Source organism: Hyperolius riggenbachi, chromosome 3 (genome assembly GCF_040937935.1).
Source record: "Hyperolius riggenbachi isolate aHypRig1 chromosome 3, aHypRig1.pri, whole genome shotgun sequence".
Classification (NCBI taxonomy): domain Eukaryota; kingdom Metazoa; phylum Chordata; class Amphibia; order Anura; family Hyperoliidae; genus Hyperolius; species Hyperolius riggenbachi.
Genome location: NC_090648.1, coordinates 320,044,451 through 320,059,310, shown reverse-complemented (window position 1 = coordinate 320,059,310; position 14,860 = coordinate 320,044,451). Strand labels below are relative to the sequence as shown.

At 45.1% G+C, this 14,860-nt stretch overlaps 1 protein-coding gene across 1 annotated transcript in view; it reads left to right on the top strand.

The window, feature by feature from the left end:
• The window catches only part of PLXNC1 (plexin C1), a 214,862-nt gene that overhangs the window by 95,254 nt on the left and 104,748 nt on the right, over nucleotides 1–14,860 (top strand). The window contains exons 10-13 of the mRNA XM_068276803.1: nucleotides 1,859–1,989; nucleotides 2,765–2,941; nucleotides 6,321–6,405; nucleotides 7,127–7,327. Of these exons, the coding sequence (XP_068132904.1) occupies nucleotides 1,859–1,989; nucleotides 2,765–2,941; nucleotides 6,321–6,405; nucleotides 7,127–7,327 (594 nt within the window). The remainder of the gene's footprint in view (nucleotides 1–1,858; nucleotides 1,990–2,764; nucleotides 2,942–6,320; nucleotides 6,406–7,126; nucleotides 7,328–14,860) is intronic.

Below are 14,860 nucleotides of genomic sequence, written 5' to 3'. Positions count from 1 at the left end.
CCTAGGTCCTGACATCACACTGGGTAGAAGTTTTACCACAAAATCAGCCATACAGACCCCACTGCAGGGGCGTAGCAATAGGGGGTGCAGAGGTAGCGACCGCATCGGGGCCCTTGGGCCAGAGGGGCCCCGAAGGGCCCTCCCTTAACTACAGAATTAGCTCTCTATTGGTCCTATGCTCATAATAATGACTTCTGTAGATACTTTGAATAGTGGTAATCATTAACAAACTGTTCCCCATCCCCTTCTTGCACCTCTGACACTGTAGTTGCCATTGGCAGATTTTGGTGCGCCGTATAAATTGCTATGTATAGAGTGCTTGGGGGGCCCCATTGTAAAACTTGCATCGGGGCCCACAGCTCCTTAGCTACGCCACTGCCCCACTGATAATCTATTTGAGAAAAGGTAAAGATTTCTCATGGGAAAAGGGGCATCAGCTACTGATTGGGATGAAGTTCAATTTTTAGTTTCAGTTCCTCTTAAAGCCTGTCTTTTTCAATATAATTAGGTTTGTAAGACAAGTAGCTCATAATGGTTTTGTACAGAGAATCAAAATAAATAATAATAAAACTAATGCAGTGAACAAATATTTAAGAGGCGGTCTGAATGCAAAATCCATGATAGAAAGTTAAGGCATCCTACTTTTGATTTAAAAATGTGGCAACAAACAGTAAGTTTGAACTACGGAAGTGTGGAAATGTATGTTTCCTGTTTTTCATTGCATAAGGAAGTATATACAGTAGCATTACTTCAGGAATATTTATATTAACCGTCTGGAAACTAGCAAAGGACAATTAACGTTACACTTTTCTGCTATTATGTTGCTATGTTCTGAAGGGGAAGTATTTAATTATAACAAGAAGACGTCTCTCTCTAGAACAAAAGTTAGACAGCTCAAACCAAGTGCTTGTCTCACAGTGTTTATAAATGTTTTGCTATTATCGTGGTCATCTGTTTTATATTCATTGCATATCAACACACGATGGAAAGAAATATAAGCCAATTTGCCAGCTAAAGCACTGGTAAGATTACTTGGTAGTCAGCAAACCCGAAACACCTTGGAGGAGGAGTATGTATTGCGGTGCTGTTCTCATGCTGATAGTTAAAGGGAAAGTCCAAGCTTAAAAAAAACAAAAAAACACAGATCTACTTAACTGGGGCTTCCTCCTGCCCCTGGAAGCCGATCCGTCACTCACCGCAGCTCCGCTCTCAGCCAGTGGCCCAGGGTACTCTCCATTGCAGATGGCGACCTTGCCAGGTCGGCATCTTCTGCACCTGCGCGAGCACACGGCGGCGCCACTTGTGATCTCGCTCGCATGGCTTGGAGAGTTCTGCACAGGTGCAGAAGTACTGCATCTGTGCACCTGTGCTGGAAGACTGAAGGCGGAGCGGAGCTCCGTCATTAAATCGGAGATGCGCGCGATCTCCTGCAAGCCCCATAGGAAGCCATTCACGCCAATCGGCATGAAGTGGTCCTGGGGCTGCCGCCGTATTCACGCCAATTGGAGTGGAGTGGTCTGCAAGAGGTTAAAATAGAGTGTGGTTTGCAGAGCTAATTACCCTTTGGACTTCTCTTCTTACTGAACCTTATATGAAGCTGTCTGTCACTGTTTCTTTGATGTATAGTGCTCTAAAAATAATAAATAAATATAAAACTTGGTTGTGGAGCTCAGAGAAGCTCTTTTGCATAGATAACAACTGAAGTTTCTTAACTCTTCCTGTACTGGAAACAATATTTTATTTGTTTCTTTGCTATTAACGTTCTATTTGTTAGCTGTACTACACATACAATTCATAATTTCATCAGTTTATTTTTACTTCAGATTCCCTTTAAACTTAGCTATCTTTTTCACTGCAGGCCATTGTTAGAACCGTGCTCCCTAACAGAGTTACCAGTGCGGGAAAAAGCAACGTCCTGATTATTGGAGAAAATCTTCAGAATCTATCAAGGATGTTTTTAGTAGGAAGCAGTGGCTGCAAACCTCAAGAGTAAGTTATGCTGAGATCTTTACACACAGGACATGACACTCACTCAAACAAATCAAATCTACACAGAACTAAATACTTAAGAAGTATCATCAAACTTGTGCAGTGTCAACCTTGTTAGTATAATGAAAAAAAAAACACAATTTATTTTCCAATTATTTAAAAATCTTCATAGCTACAAAATATTTTCACAAATGCTGCTGAGATTTTGCTAAAATCACTAAAAGGATTTCTAGACTGGAGGTTATAACCAATTCTGTAAAGCTGACCGTTGTCAGTCTCCTTATGAGTCTTCTAGTATTCTGTATATAGTAGCTTACCTCTCTTGGGAGGTCAGATTAATTGTATGTTTACCATAAACATTGTTTTTGGAGAGTAACCACACCAACCCAAGTATTGACGAGTTTTCCTCTTATGCAATATGCACTCATGTTTCAGCCCATCAAGTTCGCTTAGTAAACTGCTTCAGATTTGCCCAACAGTAGAAGGCTATTGTTCAGCTCAACTGTCTCATTCAACCTATGGCTTGTACAAGGATCACATGGTCCCTGCTTTCCAGGAGCAAAACCAAAACAAACATGCTGCTCATGTAGTGATTTGTGTACATCAATGGATGAACACACAACAGACAATTTGAAGCTTATTCTGGTAGCTTCTGAAAGTGTGCATGTCTATAGCGTATATGGTTATTAGTGACTTTTGTCTGCATTCATCAATTTTTCATTCAATTTTGCAATTTTGGTTATTTCCAGAATTGAACTTTTGTTATTATCTACAGAGTACTTGTGAGAAGAGAGGACAAGAACAACACACATGCTTTTATCTCGTTGCCGCCAAGCAGAAAAGAAATAAAGCGGTTATGTGTTCATCTGCAGAAGTGTCAAGAAGGCGTGAACATACATTATGTATCTTTTCCATCGTGTTCAGTGAATGTTCCAAATTCTGTGTGGCTCAGGTAAATCTATTAGGCTGAACCATTCTTTTTATTGATATCTTGTTTCAGCTTCTCATTTAAAATGGAGGCATCTTTTTTTCTGTGAAATTAGTGGTTTGGCTTAGAAGATATTGTTGCAAAAGTGTCCATTACTTTTGTGATGAAGCAGCCGTAAATGACATTGCGTGTTTCAAATCTTCCTTCCTTCTCCTGTTGCTATATGAGCCCTGACAGCACCTATAAACCCCTGCCCCCCAGCATTTAACTAAAAGTTATCCCGCCCCTTCACTGTTTGACTTACAGGCAGAGCAAGTTGCTTGGTATTGTGGTGATAGAAAGAGGAAGAGCTGCTTGGTGAAGAACAGACAGTTCGACTTTGTTTGTGTGTATTAGTATTGTATTCTTTAACTGCACTAACATAAAGATGGATTGTCAGCCACAAAATCAAATTTCTTTTACCCACTGCACTGTGTTCATTATGCAGGCCTGGAGCCTCACCCTGCATGACAAGCACTCCAATCTAATCAGAAATATTTCTGCTGTAAGAAATCTTATCTCAGTCAGCTTGGCTCTATTTGGTACATTTCGGACGAGCTGAAAGCTTGTCATCACCCCTCCCATATTCCTGCTCCTCACTGATTGGCAGAGGGCAGTTCAGTGTGAAGCTGAAATATGATCTATGCAGTTCTCTCATGTATTTCCAAAGCAAGCTAGCTATGATAGTGCAGATTCTAGAAGTAAAAAAAAAAAGTAAGGGAGAAAATGACATTAGGATCGACTTCAGTCAGGGAATCAAAATGGTAAATGCCAGGAACAGAATTCTCTTTATTTACTATATAAGATTTACTGAAATCATAATGTGGAATACATACATTATGTAAGTAGAACAGGTATTTATCTACTTTTATACGTGTTTCTTTCCTGGCATAGTATGGCTGACCCTGCTGCTTTAATTCAGCGACTTCATTGTAAAAGCCATCCATGCCTGTTAAGATTAATAATGTAAATATTTAGAGTGTTATTCTTAACTTTTTCTGCAATCAGGAATCAGCCCTAAAGGGACAAGGACTGCACTGCACTGTGGTGTAGCTGCAGGTGTGCTTGCTGGAGGACTCAGATGTTACTAGGTCTGGTTGTCTCATATTTGGGAATCTAGAAAAGGAAGCAGAATAAGGAAGACAATGTTGAGGTTGTAGATGTGGTAATATGCCTGGTTTTCCTTGAATTTACTATACCACTTGCTGCACCCTACCTAGCACGAAGCAGAGTGACTCAGCTAGGGTTGAAGTATATACGCTGCACTTCCTGTCCCAGATGTCTTTGGTAATGTCATTGGTAATGTTCACCATTCCTCAAACAGTTTGATCCAATAAGAGAAACATTTTCTTCACAGAAGGCAGGAACAGCTTTCCTGAAAGAGAACTGGTAGCTGAAGACCCACCAATTGAATATGGTGCAGGTTATCAGGGGCGCTTTTAGGCATAGGCATTACAGGCCACTGCCTGGAGAGTCATTGGTCCTAGGGGAGGCACCATGCCCCTGATTAAGCCTTGCCCCCAAACTAACACCCCCGCGGGTGTTTGTGCCTTCTTCTATCTCCTTTCTATCCACTTTCAGTCCTCCTGTGCCATCTCTGCCCCCTGTGTGTCCCTCTGTACCTCCTTCTGTCTCATTGTGCCACCTTCAGTCTCTTTGTACCACCTCTGCCCCTGTGTACGTCCAGAGATGGATTAAAGTGAAATGGTGCCCTAGGCAAGCAATGACTTTGGGCCCACACTTGATGGCCACCCAGCTTTTTGGCAAGATATGTTAGGGTTAGCATAAACTGGGCCCTTAGACTCTTTCCAGACCCTAGGCACCTGCCTATGTTGCCTTGTGGATGATCTGGTTCTGTGTGCATCCCTCTGTCCCACTGTGCCTCCTTCTGTACACCTTTGTGCTTCCTTCTGTCCCCTTGTCCCACTATCTGTTCCCGTTCTCCCTCCTGCACTCCCCCAGTCCAGTGTGTAAAGGCAGAGTATAGTGCAGCAGAAGCTGTGCTCTCACCTCCACTATGAGTCCAGTGCTGTGCCTGCGCAACCATCCTGTCTTTTTTCTGCTCCCTCTAGTGCTGGCGCTCACCATGTAGTGTGTAATCACATTACATGCAGTAGGAGATGCTGGGCACTAGGGCAAGAGGTGAGCGGACAGGTGGAAGCACAGCACTAGACTCCAGCGGAGAAGTGGGAGCACAGCTTCTGATGCACTATACTCTGCATTTACACATTAAGCTGGGGTAGTGCAGGAAGGGGGTGTGCAGTGAAATGTGACAGGATCATCAGGTTGCTTGTATCTGTATTATGCATCCACCCTATATGGCACATGGTTTATATTCTATAGAGTGTGGTGGTTTTTTTTTTTGGGGGGGGGGGGGGGGGGTGACACAGAACTTCTGGCCTGGAGTGACAAAAATACTAGAAACACCCCTGCAGGTTATCACCATTTGAAAAGGCTGTATACCCACCAGAGGACATGACAGGAGCTTCACCACCAGAAACTTTCCCATTTTCTCACTGTGCATTTGTACATAGGGGTGACTAGGAGCCAGAGACCTATTCTACTCCAGGAAATGGTCAATGGGAATCTATAGGGGTAAAGAAAGTGCAAGGATAAAACTGGGTGTAGGGGCAGGGTGAGGAAAGGATGAGCTGCACATTGGTTACATTCAGCTGTAAGCCCGTCTCTTTACTGCTGGAGAAATGGTTCCCACTAGCAACCTAGGAAACAGTAGCAAAAAGAAACAGGAATGGGGTTAACAAAGGAAAGTAGAAGGACTGCTGCGCCTATGCACTGGCATTGCAGTGCTGCTTCCATAGCACTTTGCATTGGTGGTTCCCGTATGAAATTTAGGTTGTGGTTCCAAGATAAGTGCCTGAATGACCTCACAAACTGCTTTACCAGTAGTGATTGCACACCACCAAAGAGCTGTCATCTGTCTTTTTAATAGTGTCCACTTGAAGGTTTGACACATCACTCTAGCTGCTCTGGTGGCGCCAAGATCCATTCTGTGGTGTGGGAAACTAGCTTCCCAATGGTGCTCCTGCCTTTACAGATGGGCCATTTGTCAAGGCTTCTTCCTAAATGGGTGTCCAAATCGCTGCTTCTCATGTTGCTTGCCTACTGCCATCTCACCCACTAAACATGCATGCTCTTATTGTTCCTGCACCAAGCTTTATCTCTCTTCTTTGTGATGTAATATGTATTTATTGTGCCCATTAGATTTGGGGCGCAATAACAAGGGTTTTATATTTATTGAAGCCAGTAAGAAAAGACTTTCAGTCTTCCCATAATAAAAGTATGAATAAAAGGAGTTGTTTTCTAATTGTATTGTATCTGATGTCTACATTTATTTTATGTTTAGTGGTGGTCGTAATGTCTCAATATCTGGAAAAAACCTGGACCTCATGGATAATATTAGCGTATCAGAAGTCACATTTCTTTACAAAGTAAGACTCACATTTTAGTTTATGTGCATGAGCCACTCTGTGTAAGATACATACTGTATAAAGATATGAGATCAATACTGGTGAGTGTTTTAAGATTAATATATTATATTGCTTTGTATACAAGTTATTTATGCTTTTACATGTATTAATTGGGTATGTGTGTCGGTTGGCAACAGTAAATAGTCAGGTGTTTTCTAGTTGGGTGTTAGGCAGAGGATGGCACATACTGGGAATGGTAGTCTAGATAGATGATGGATAAAGCAGACAGTGGGGGTCGATAGCAATGGGGAGACAGGGTAGGGACACACCGAAAATATTGGTCTAGAAGTTGGGAAAAGCAGAAACTGGCAGTGAGTAGGTGAGGGGAGATAGGGATAGGCACACACTGAATATAAAGTGTGAAAGCAGACAGTGGCATTGGGTAGGAAGGGGGAGACAAAGGTATTTACATACTGGAAATTTTGGTCTGGGTGATGGAGAAAGTGGGCAGTGTGGGTGGATAGACATGGGAAAGCACAATCTAATAATCTACAGTATAGGACCAATTTTTGGGAATTTATATACCAGTATGTTTTTGGGGTGGGTGGATAAAGAAACAAAAGCTCCTCGATGATACCCAAGCAAACACAGGGTGAGCATACAAACTCCATGCAGATATGAATTCAATCTGAGACTCAACTACTTTTCTGTATGATCTTCTGTTGTATTTTGCATTTTACAGGACATTAATTGTTTTCAAGAAAACACACTTTGTTATTATAACGCTCCAAGCCTAACACAAACCATCCAAAATGTTAATGTGAGGATTCGTATTGCTGATAATACTACAGAATGCGGGCTATTACGATACTTAAATAATCCATCTTTCAATACTTATTCTGTACTCAACGATGTGGATGATGAGATAGAACTAAGGATAAAGGCAAGTATTCTGGTTTTGATATTGCTTCCTATAATGCATCCTATATGTACTGTTTACTTAAAGAGAACCAGAGACGAAGCACCCTCATGTATTTTATTACATTTATCAGTGGGAACATGACAGTAAACACCTACCCTGCTTTTAGTTTCATTGTTATCTGCTTAATTAGTCTATTAGCAACTGTGATAAGAATCCACCGACTATCCAGTCGAGGTTTGACCTGGAACCATTATAGCTGAGTCACTCTTCTGTGAAGTGTTTTCAAGCCCAAGCCTTCCCCTCTCCTGTCTTAGATTTCCTGCTTTGCATACTGAGAGCTGTGATGACTGGGAGGGGCTGCTCTGCTGAGAGAGAAGCTCTGTGGCTGTAATATGATCCCTGTGTGCTCTGTCTGCATAGATACTGATCACTGCAGTTTCATTCCTATGGGAGACACTTCCTACAGGCAGTACATCATACCAAAATGAAAGCACACAGATGAGCCTTTCTCATATAGCCTAGATAGCAGCCTAGTCTCATATAGCCTAGACAGCACATCCAGAACAACTCATATAACCTGGAAGGAGAAGGGATATGAGCTGGCGGCCATATTTGATTTTTCCTGGAGCAATAATGGATAAAAAACACTAAAAAAGGCACACCAGAGCGGCAAAATTATCAGGTAGAGCATTTATTCTTTACAAGCTATCAACTGATTATTTTGTGTGAAACGTTCATCTCTGGTTCCCTTTAAACTATATTTGTATATGGTTAAAGGAAACCTGAAGTAAGAGGAATATGGAGGCTGCCATCTTCATGCTCTAATAAGCAATGCCATCTTTCACTTCAGGTTCCCTTAAACATTCCCCTGAATTGGGAAAAAAAACTATTTATTGAAGCCCATGGTGGACTAGATTACCTCCTCCTGAGTTTGTGCCGCTGCTCGTTGTCCTATTCCCTGCATCCACGGTCGTCCCTACGTAGGGAAAAATGGGGCATCTGCCCTCCCCTGGCCAGCTGCTGGCCTACCCCCCCAGCCACCCGAACCCGGAAGTGGCCCCGCCCGCCCTGGGGTGGCAGCGCAGTGAAGAGCGAGCGTTAGGCACAGCGGTGGGGAAGGGGGGACATCTTCCCTCACCTTGGGTCTCCCCCTTCCTCGCTCCCCCCTCCAGCATTCAGTCGTGCGGCAGGCAGCGGCGGGACACTTATGCTATTCTCCTGGTGCGGGTGAGCTCTCTCTCTCTCTCTCTGTGCACCGCTGCTCTGGTCTGGAGTAGACCAGCGTAGCAGCACACAGAGAGAGAGAGCTCACTGACTCGCGCCGGCAGAATAGCGTAAGTGTCCTGCCGCTGCCTGCTGCATCACTGAATGCTGTAGGGGGGAGCGAGAGAGAGGGGGAGCCCCAGGGTGAGGGAAGGGGAGGGAGACGTCCCCCCTTCCCTACCGCTGTGTCCATCGCTCCCGCTGCTGGTGCCACCCTACTACAGACCTAACTAACTATCCTGGGGACACCTATAGATCTGGCTGCTTATACTGGGGACACCTATAGATCTGGCTAACTATCCTGGGGACACCCATAGACCTGGCTACATATACTGGTGACACCTATAGATCTGGTTATCTAAACTGGGGACACCTATAGACCTGGCTATCTATACTGGAGGGCACCTGTCACTACCTGAACTGGAGGGCACCTGTCACTACCTAAACTGGGGGGCCCTGTCACTACCTAAACTAGGGGATCCTGTCACTACATACACTGGGGGGTCCCTGTCACTTCCTAAACTGGGGGGCACCTGTCACTGCATAAACTGGGGGGGGGGGGGCTCCTGTCTCTACCTAAACTGGGAGCTCCTGTCACTACATACAGTGGGGGTCCCTGTCACTACCTGAACTGTGGGGCACCTGTCACTACATACACCGGGGGTCTCCTGTCACTACCTAAACTGGGGGGTACCTGTCACTAACTGAACTGGGGGGCTCCTGTCACTAAATGAACGGGGGGGGGCTCCTGTCACTAAATGAACTGGGTGGGCTACTGTCACTAAATGAGCTGGGGGCTCCTGTCACTACCTGAACTGGGGGGCTCCTGTCGCTACCTAAACTGGGGGGCCCTGTCACTACCTAAACTGGGAGGCTCCTGCTGCTACCTAAACTAGGGGGCACCTATCACTACCTAAACTATCCAGGCCAGGCAGCCCAGCATCACCACCAGCCAATCTGCCCAGAATCACTGTCAAAAAGGCCATAGCATCACCACCAGTCAGGCCAGCATTTACTTCAACCAGCCAAGCACATTCCAGCATCACTGGCAACCAGCCCAGCCACAGCATCACCGCCAGCCCGGCCACAGCATCACCGCCAGCCCAGCCACAGCATCGCTAGCCCGGCCACAGCATCACCGCCAGCCAGGCCACAGCATCACTGTCAGGCCTTTCAGCCCACACATCATCCCCAATCCAGCCAAAAACAGTATTGCCAGCCTGCCATGCACAGCAGCCAGTAGAGGAGTATTCAGAAGCCAGGTGAGAGGTGTCTACCATATTAAGGAGGCATTCTGCCTATTTATGTGACATGCTGTCTATTTATGTGCCTCATGACTGCTGAATTTGTCTTGTTGTGGGCCTCATGGTGACTGAATTTGTCTTGTTGGGGGCCTCATGGTTACTGAATTTGTCTTGTTGGGGGCCTCATGATTGCTGAATTTGTCTTGTTGGGGGCCTCATGATTTGTTGGGGGCCTCAAGATTGCTGAATTTGTCTTGTTGGGGACCTCATGATTGCTGAATTTGTCTTGTTGGGGGCCTCATAATTGCTGAATTAGTCATGCTGGGGGCCTCATGATTGCTGAATCTGTCATGTTGGGGGCCTCATGATTGCTAACTGCGAGACTATGGGAAAAGCTGAATCATTATCATATGAGACAATAGCATTAAACCTACTTTTTTTAGCTTTTTAAAATAGAAAAGAAAACTGGGAGGTTCTAAAAAAATGAATACATTTTTCAGGAGTAGGATGGATGAAATTGTTTATCTTCACAGTTTTTTTCACCTTGGATTTTCCATAATGTTTATGTATGAGTCAAAATGTTTGTATTTAGTTTAACCTCCTTGGCGGTAATCCCGAGCTGAGCTCGGGGTATGCCGCCGGAGGTCGTCGCTCAGGCCCTGCTGGGCCGATTCCAATTCTGTAAAAAGCAGCACACGCAGCCGGCACTTTGCCAGCCGCGTGTGCTGCCCGATCGCCGCCGCTCCGCGGCGATCCGCCGCGTGCAGCGGCGAAAGAGGGTCCCCCCAGCCGCCCGAGCCCAGCGCAGCCGGAACAAACAGTTCCGGCCGGCGCTAGGGGCTGGATCGGGCGGCTCTGACGTCAGGACGTCGACTGACGTCCATGACGTCACTCCGCTCGTCGCCATGGCGACGAGGAAAGCGAAACAAGATAGGCCGCTCATTGCGGCCTATCTTGTTACTTTCGATTGCCGGAGGCGATCGAAAGTACGCTTCCGGAGCGCCCTCTAGTGGGCTTTCATGCAGCCAACTTTCAGTTGGCTGCATGAAATATATTTTTTTTTATTTAAAAAAAACCCTCCCGCAGCCTCCCTGGCAAAATAAATAAACCGCCAGGGAGGTTAAATACCTGTTGGCACTTTGCGATAGATAAGTGACTTTTTGTTTGCAGTTTGGGCACTCAGCCTCCAAAAGGTTCGCCACCACTGTCCTAATCTAATGTCCCACCATTGCTAAGTTCATGTAAATTTGTCTCCACGCGTGACCACACCCACATTCTGGTCCATGATCACACCCATTTTTCGGTGCACGATGTAACCCCATTTTTCTGGCGCGCTACGTGCGCCACACAACATAGCCCCAATTTCAGGCATGGCGCGCTATGCTACTTCTCCCCCCCCCCCTTTTGGCCCCCTCACCCCTGGAAAATTTTCTGCGGACGACCATGCCTGCATCCGATCCTCTTATCTCTACAGCCACCTGGAAATTCCTCCAAGTGGTGCAGAGTGCCCCTTAACTGTGAAGGAGTGAGCTTTAATCTCTGTAGTGAAAGAAAGAGCTTGTGGGTGTGCGCTTGCTTTAGCTGTGCTCACGCGATTCAGATGCGGTTCTCAACTGTGTGGTGCCACTGGGGGGAAAGGCATTTGATTGGAGGATGCCATTAAATATAATGGGAATTGGAAAAGGAGGGGGGGGGGGGGGGGGGAGGTCATGACAACGAGCAGCATCAGCACCATCAGAAAGAGATAATCTAGCCTACCAGGGGCTTCATTCAGTAATTTTGATCCCTGTTCAGGGGTACTTTAGACGTGCCCATACACTTATTAATGTTCCCTGCCAGATTCAGTCACTGGCTGGCTGGTGGAGACAAATTCCCCAACTTGGCCGCCCAAATGTAATTCTTATCAGGTTTTCATGTTTTTTTGTCTGAAGGTCATGATTTAAACCCTCCTTTTTTTATCACAGGTTAAGAAACCGAAATTTGACCCATTTCACAGTGAGAGGCTACTTTGTGCTTTTAACCAGGGTTGCTCTCCAGAGATCATGAATTCGAATTTACCCGTAATCACGGGTAGATTTTCATGGTTGCCGAACTCTAATTTGAATTCGAAGAGCGATACTGCTCCCGAATTCGAAGTCGAATGTACCTGAATAGTGCCTCTCAAATTCGGCCGTGATCATGGGTGTTAACGCGTGATCAGGAATTCGGCTTCGGTATCCAGGGGATGACGTCATTGGGCCAATCAGAAGGCCCTAGCAACCAATCAGAGGAGGGGAGCCTGGCCCTCCCCTCCTCTATATAAGGAAGCGGCCATGTTGTGGAACCCGTCCTTGCTGTGTGACTGTGCGGTACTGAGAGCATCTCCAGTGCTGCTGCGTGTCTGAGCAAGTGCTTTCCTTGTGCTAAACCCAGCGTTTTACATCCTAAACACATTCTGAACACATTGATTATATTGATTTATAGTTAGATAGTGATTTGATTGTTATAGTTCAGTCAGCTAGTGTAGTGTACTGTATATACTGTATACTGTGCTAGGCTAGTGTTAGGTCTGTGTGCAGGCTAGGCCTGCTAGCCTAGGTAGCCTTAGCCTACTACTAGCTTAGGTAGGTTAGGGATTATAGTTAGTTGTGTACTAGTAGTTTACTTAATTTCTACTGTTAGTCTGTGAGTTTATTAGCTTCAGCACTGTGTTAGTTACTTTACAGAGGGCAGCATCTGTTGTGATCTGTGACTGCCTGTCATCTCTGCCTGACCCTATTGATTGCGTCCGTGTGTGACAGACTTTGATTGTCACTGTCGGTCACACGAGTTAGTTATTGACTACTAGTCTACTACACTACTACTAGGGATTATAGTTAGTTGTTATTTACCTACATACTAGTTTACTTAATTTGTTCTGTTGTTAGTCTGTGAGTTTATTAGCTTCAGTACTGTGTTAGTTACTTTACAGAGGGCAGCATCTGTTGTGATCTGTGACTGCCTGTCATCTCTGCCTGACCCTATTGATTGTGTCTGTGTGTGACAGACTTTTATTTGTCACTGTCTGTCACACGAGTTAGTTATCGACTACTGTAGACTACACTACTAGTACTACCAGTAACCCAGACTCTATCTTAAAGTTTACACCCTTTCCCGCCCTTTCTACATACAGTGGCTTGCAAAAGTATTCAGCCCCCTTGAAGTTTTCCACATTTTGTCACATTACTGCCACAAACATGAATCAATTTTATTGGAATTTCACATGAAAGACCAATACAAAGTGGTGTACACGTGAGAAGTGGAATGAAAATCATATATGATTCCAAACATTTTTTACAAATAAATAACTACTAAGTGGGGTGTGCGTAATTATTCAGCCCCTTTTGGTCTGAGTGCCCATAGACATTGCCTGATGAGTGCTAATGACTAAATAGAGTGCACCTGTGTGTAATCTAATGTTAGTACAAATATAGCTGCTCTGTGACGGCCTAAGAGGTTGTCTAAGAGAATATTGGGAGCAACAACACCATGAAGTCCAAAGAACACACCAGACAGGTCAGGGATAAGGTTATTGAGAAATTTAAAGCAGGCTTAGGCTACAAAAAGATTTCCAAAGCCTTGAACATCCCATGGAGCACTGTTCAAGCGATCATTCAGAAATGGAAGGAGTATGGCACAACTGTAAACCTACCAAGACAAGGCCGTACACCTAAACTCACAGGCCAAACAAGGAGAGCGCTGATCAGAAATGCAATCAAGAGGCCCATGGTGACTCTGGATGAGCTGCAGAGATCTACAGCTCAGGGGGGGGGGGGGAATCTGTCCATAGGACAACTATTAGTCGTGCACTGCACAAAGTTGGCCTGTATGGAAGAGTGGCAAGAAGAAAGCCATAAGAAAGCATAAGAAGTCCCGTTTGCAGTTTGCCACAAGCCATGTGGTGGACACAGCAAACATGTGAAAGAAGGTGCTCTGGTCAGATGAGACCAAAATTTAACTTTTTGGCCAAAATACAAAACGCTATGTGTGGCGGAAAACTAACACTGCACATCACTCTGAACACACCATCCCAACTGTAAAATATGGTGGTGGCAGCATCATGCTCTGGCGGTGCTTCTCTTCAGCAGGGACAGGGAAGCTGGTCAGAGTTGATGGGAAGATGGATGGAGCCAAATACAGGGCAAACTTGGAAGAAAACCTCTTGGAGACTGCAAAAGACTTGAGACTGGGGCGGATGTTCACCTTCCAGCAGGACAATGACCCTAAACATAAAGCCAGGGCAACAATGGAATGGTTTAAAACAAAACATATCTATGTGTTAGAATGGCCCAGCCAAAGTCCAGATCTAAATCCAATCGAGAATATGTGGCAAGATCTGAAAACTGCTGTTCACAAACGCTGTCCAGGAGACCTTAGGCAAGTCTCCCTAACACTGCTACTGCCTATAGAGCACGTCCTAGTGGCTGCAGCTCTGGTGCTTTGAGTCCGCCAGGAGAGAAGCGCTATATAAGTGTTTGTCTTCTTTTCTTTTGTCCATCTAATCTGACTGAGCTGGAGCTGTTTTGCAAAGAAGAATGGGCAAGGATTGCAGTCTCTAGATGTGCAAAGCTGGTAGAGACATACCCTAAAAGACTGGCAGCTGTAATTGCAGCAAAAGGTGGTTCTACAAAGTATTGACTTAGGGGGACTGAATAATTACGCACACCCCACTTTGCAGTTATTTATTTCTAAAACATTATTAGAATGATGTATGATTTTCGTTCCACTTCTCACATGTACACTACTTTGTATTGGTCTTTCATGTGGAATTCCAATGAAATTGATTCATGCTTGTGGCAGTCATTTGACAAAATGTGGAAAACTTCAAGGGGGCCAAATACTTTTGCAAGCCACTGTATATATTTTTTGTTTTTCTTATTGTATTTGTATAATTGTATGATGACTTGCAGAGGTAGAGGTACCACCAGGAGAGGCAGCGCCATTGCCGCAGCCACTGCCGGCAGGTCTGTGACTGGTCCGCTGCAAGCCACCGACCGCAGAGTTGTGGAGGGGGGAGCAGAGGCGCAGC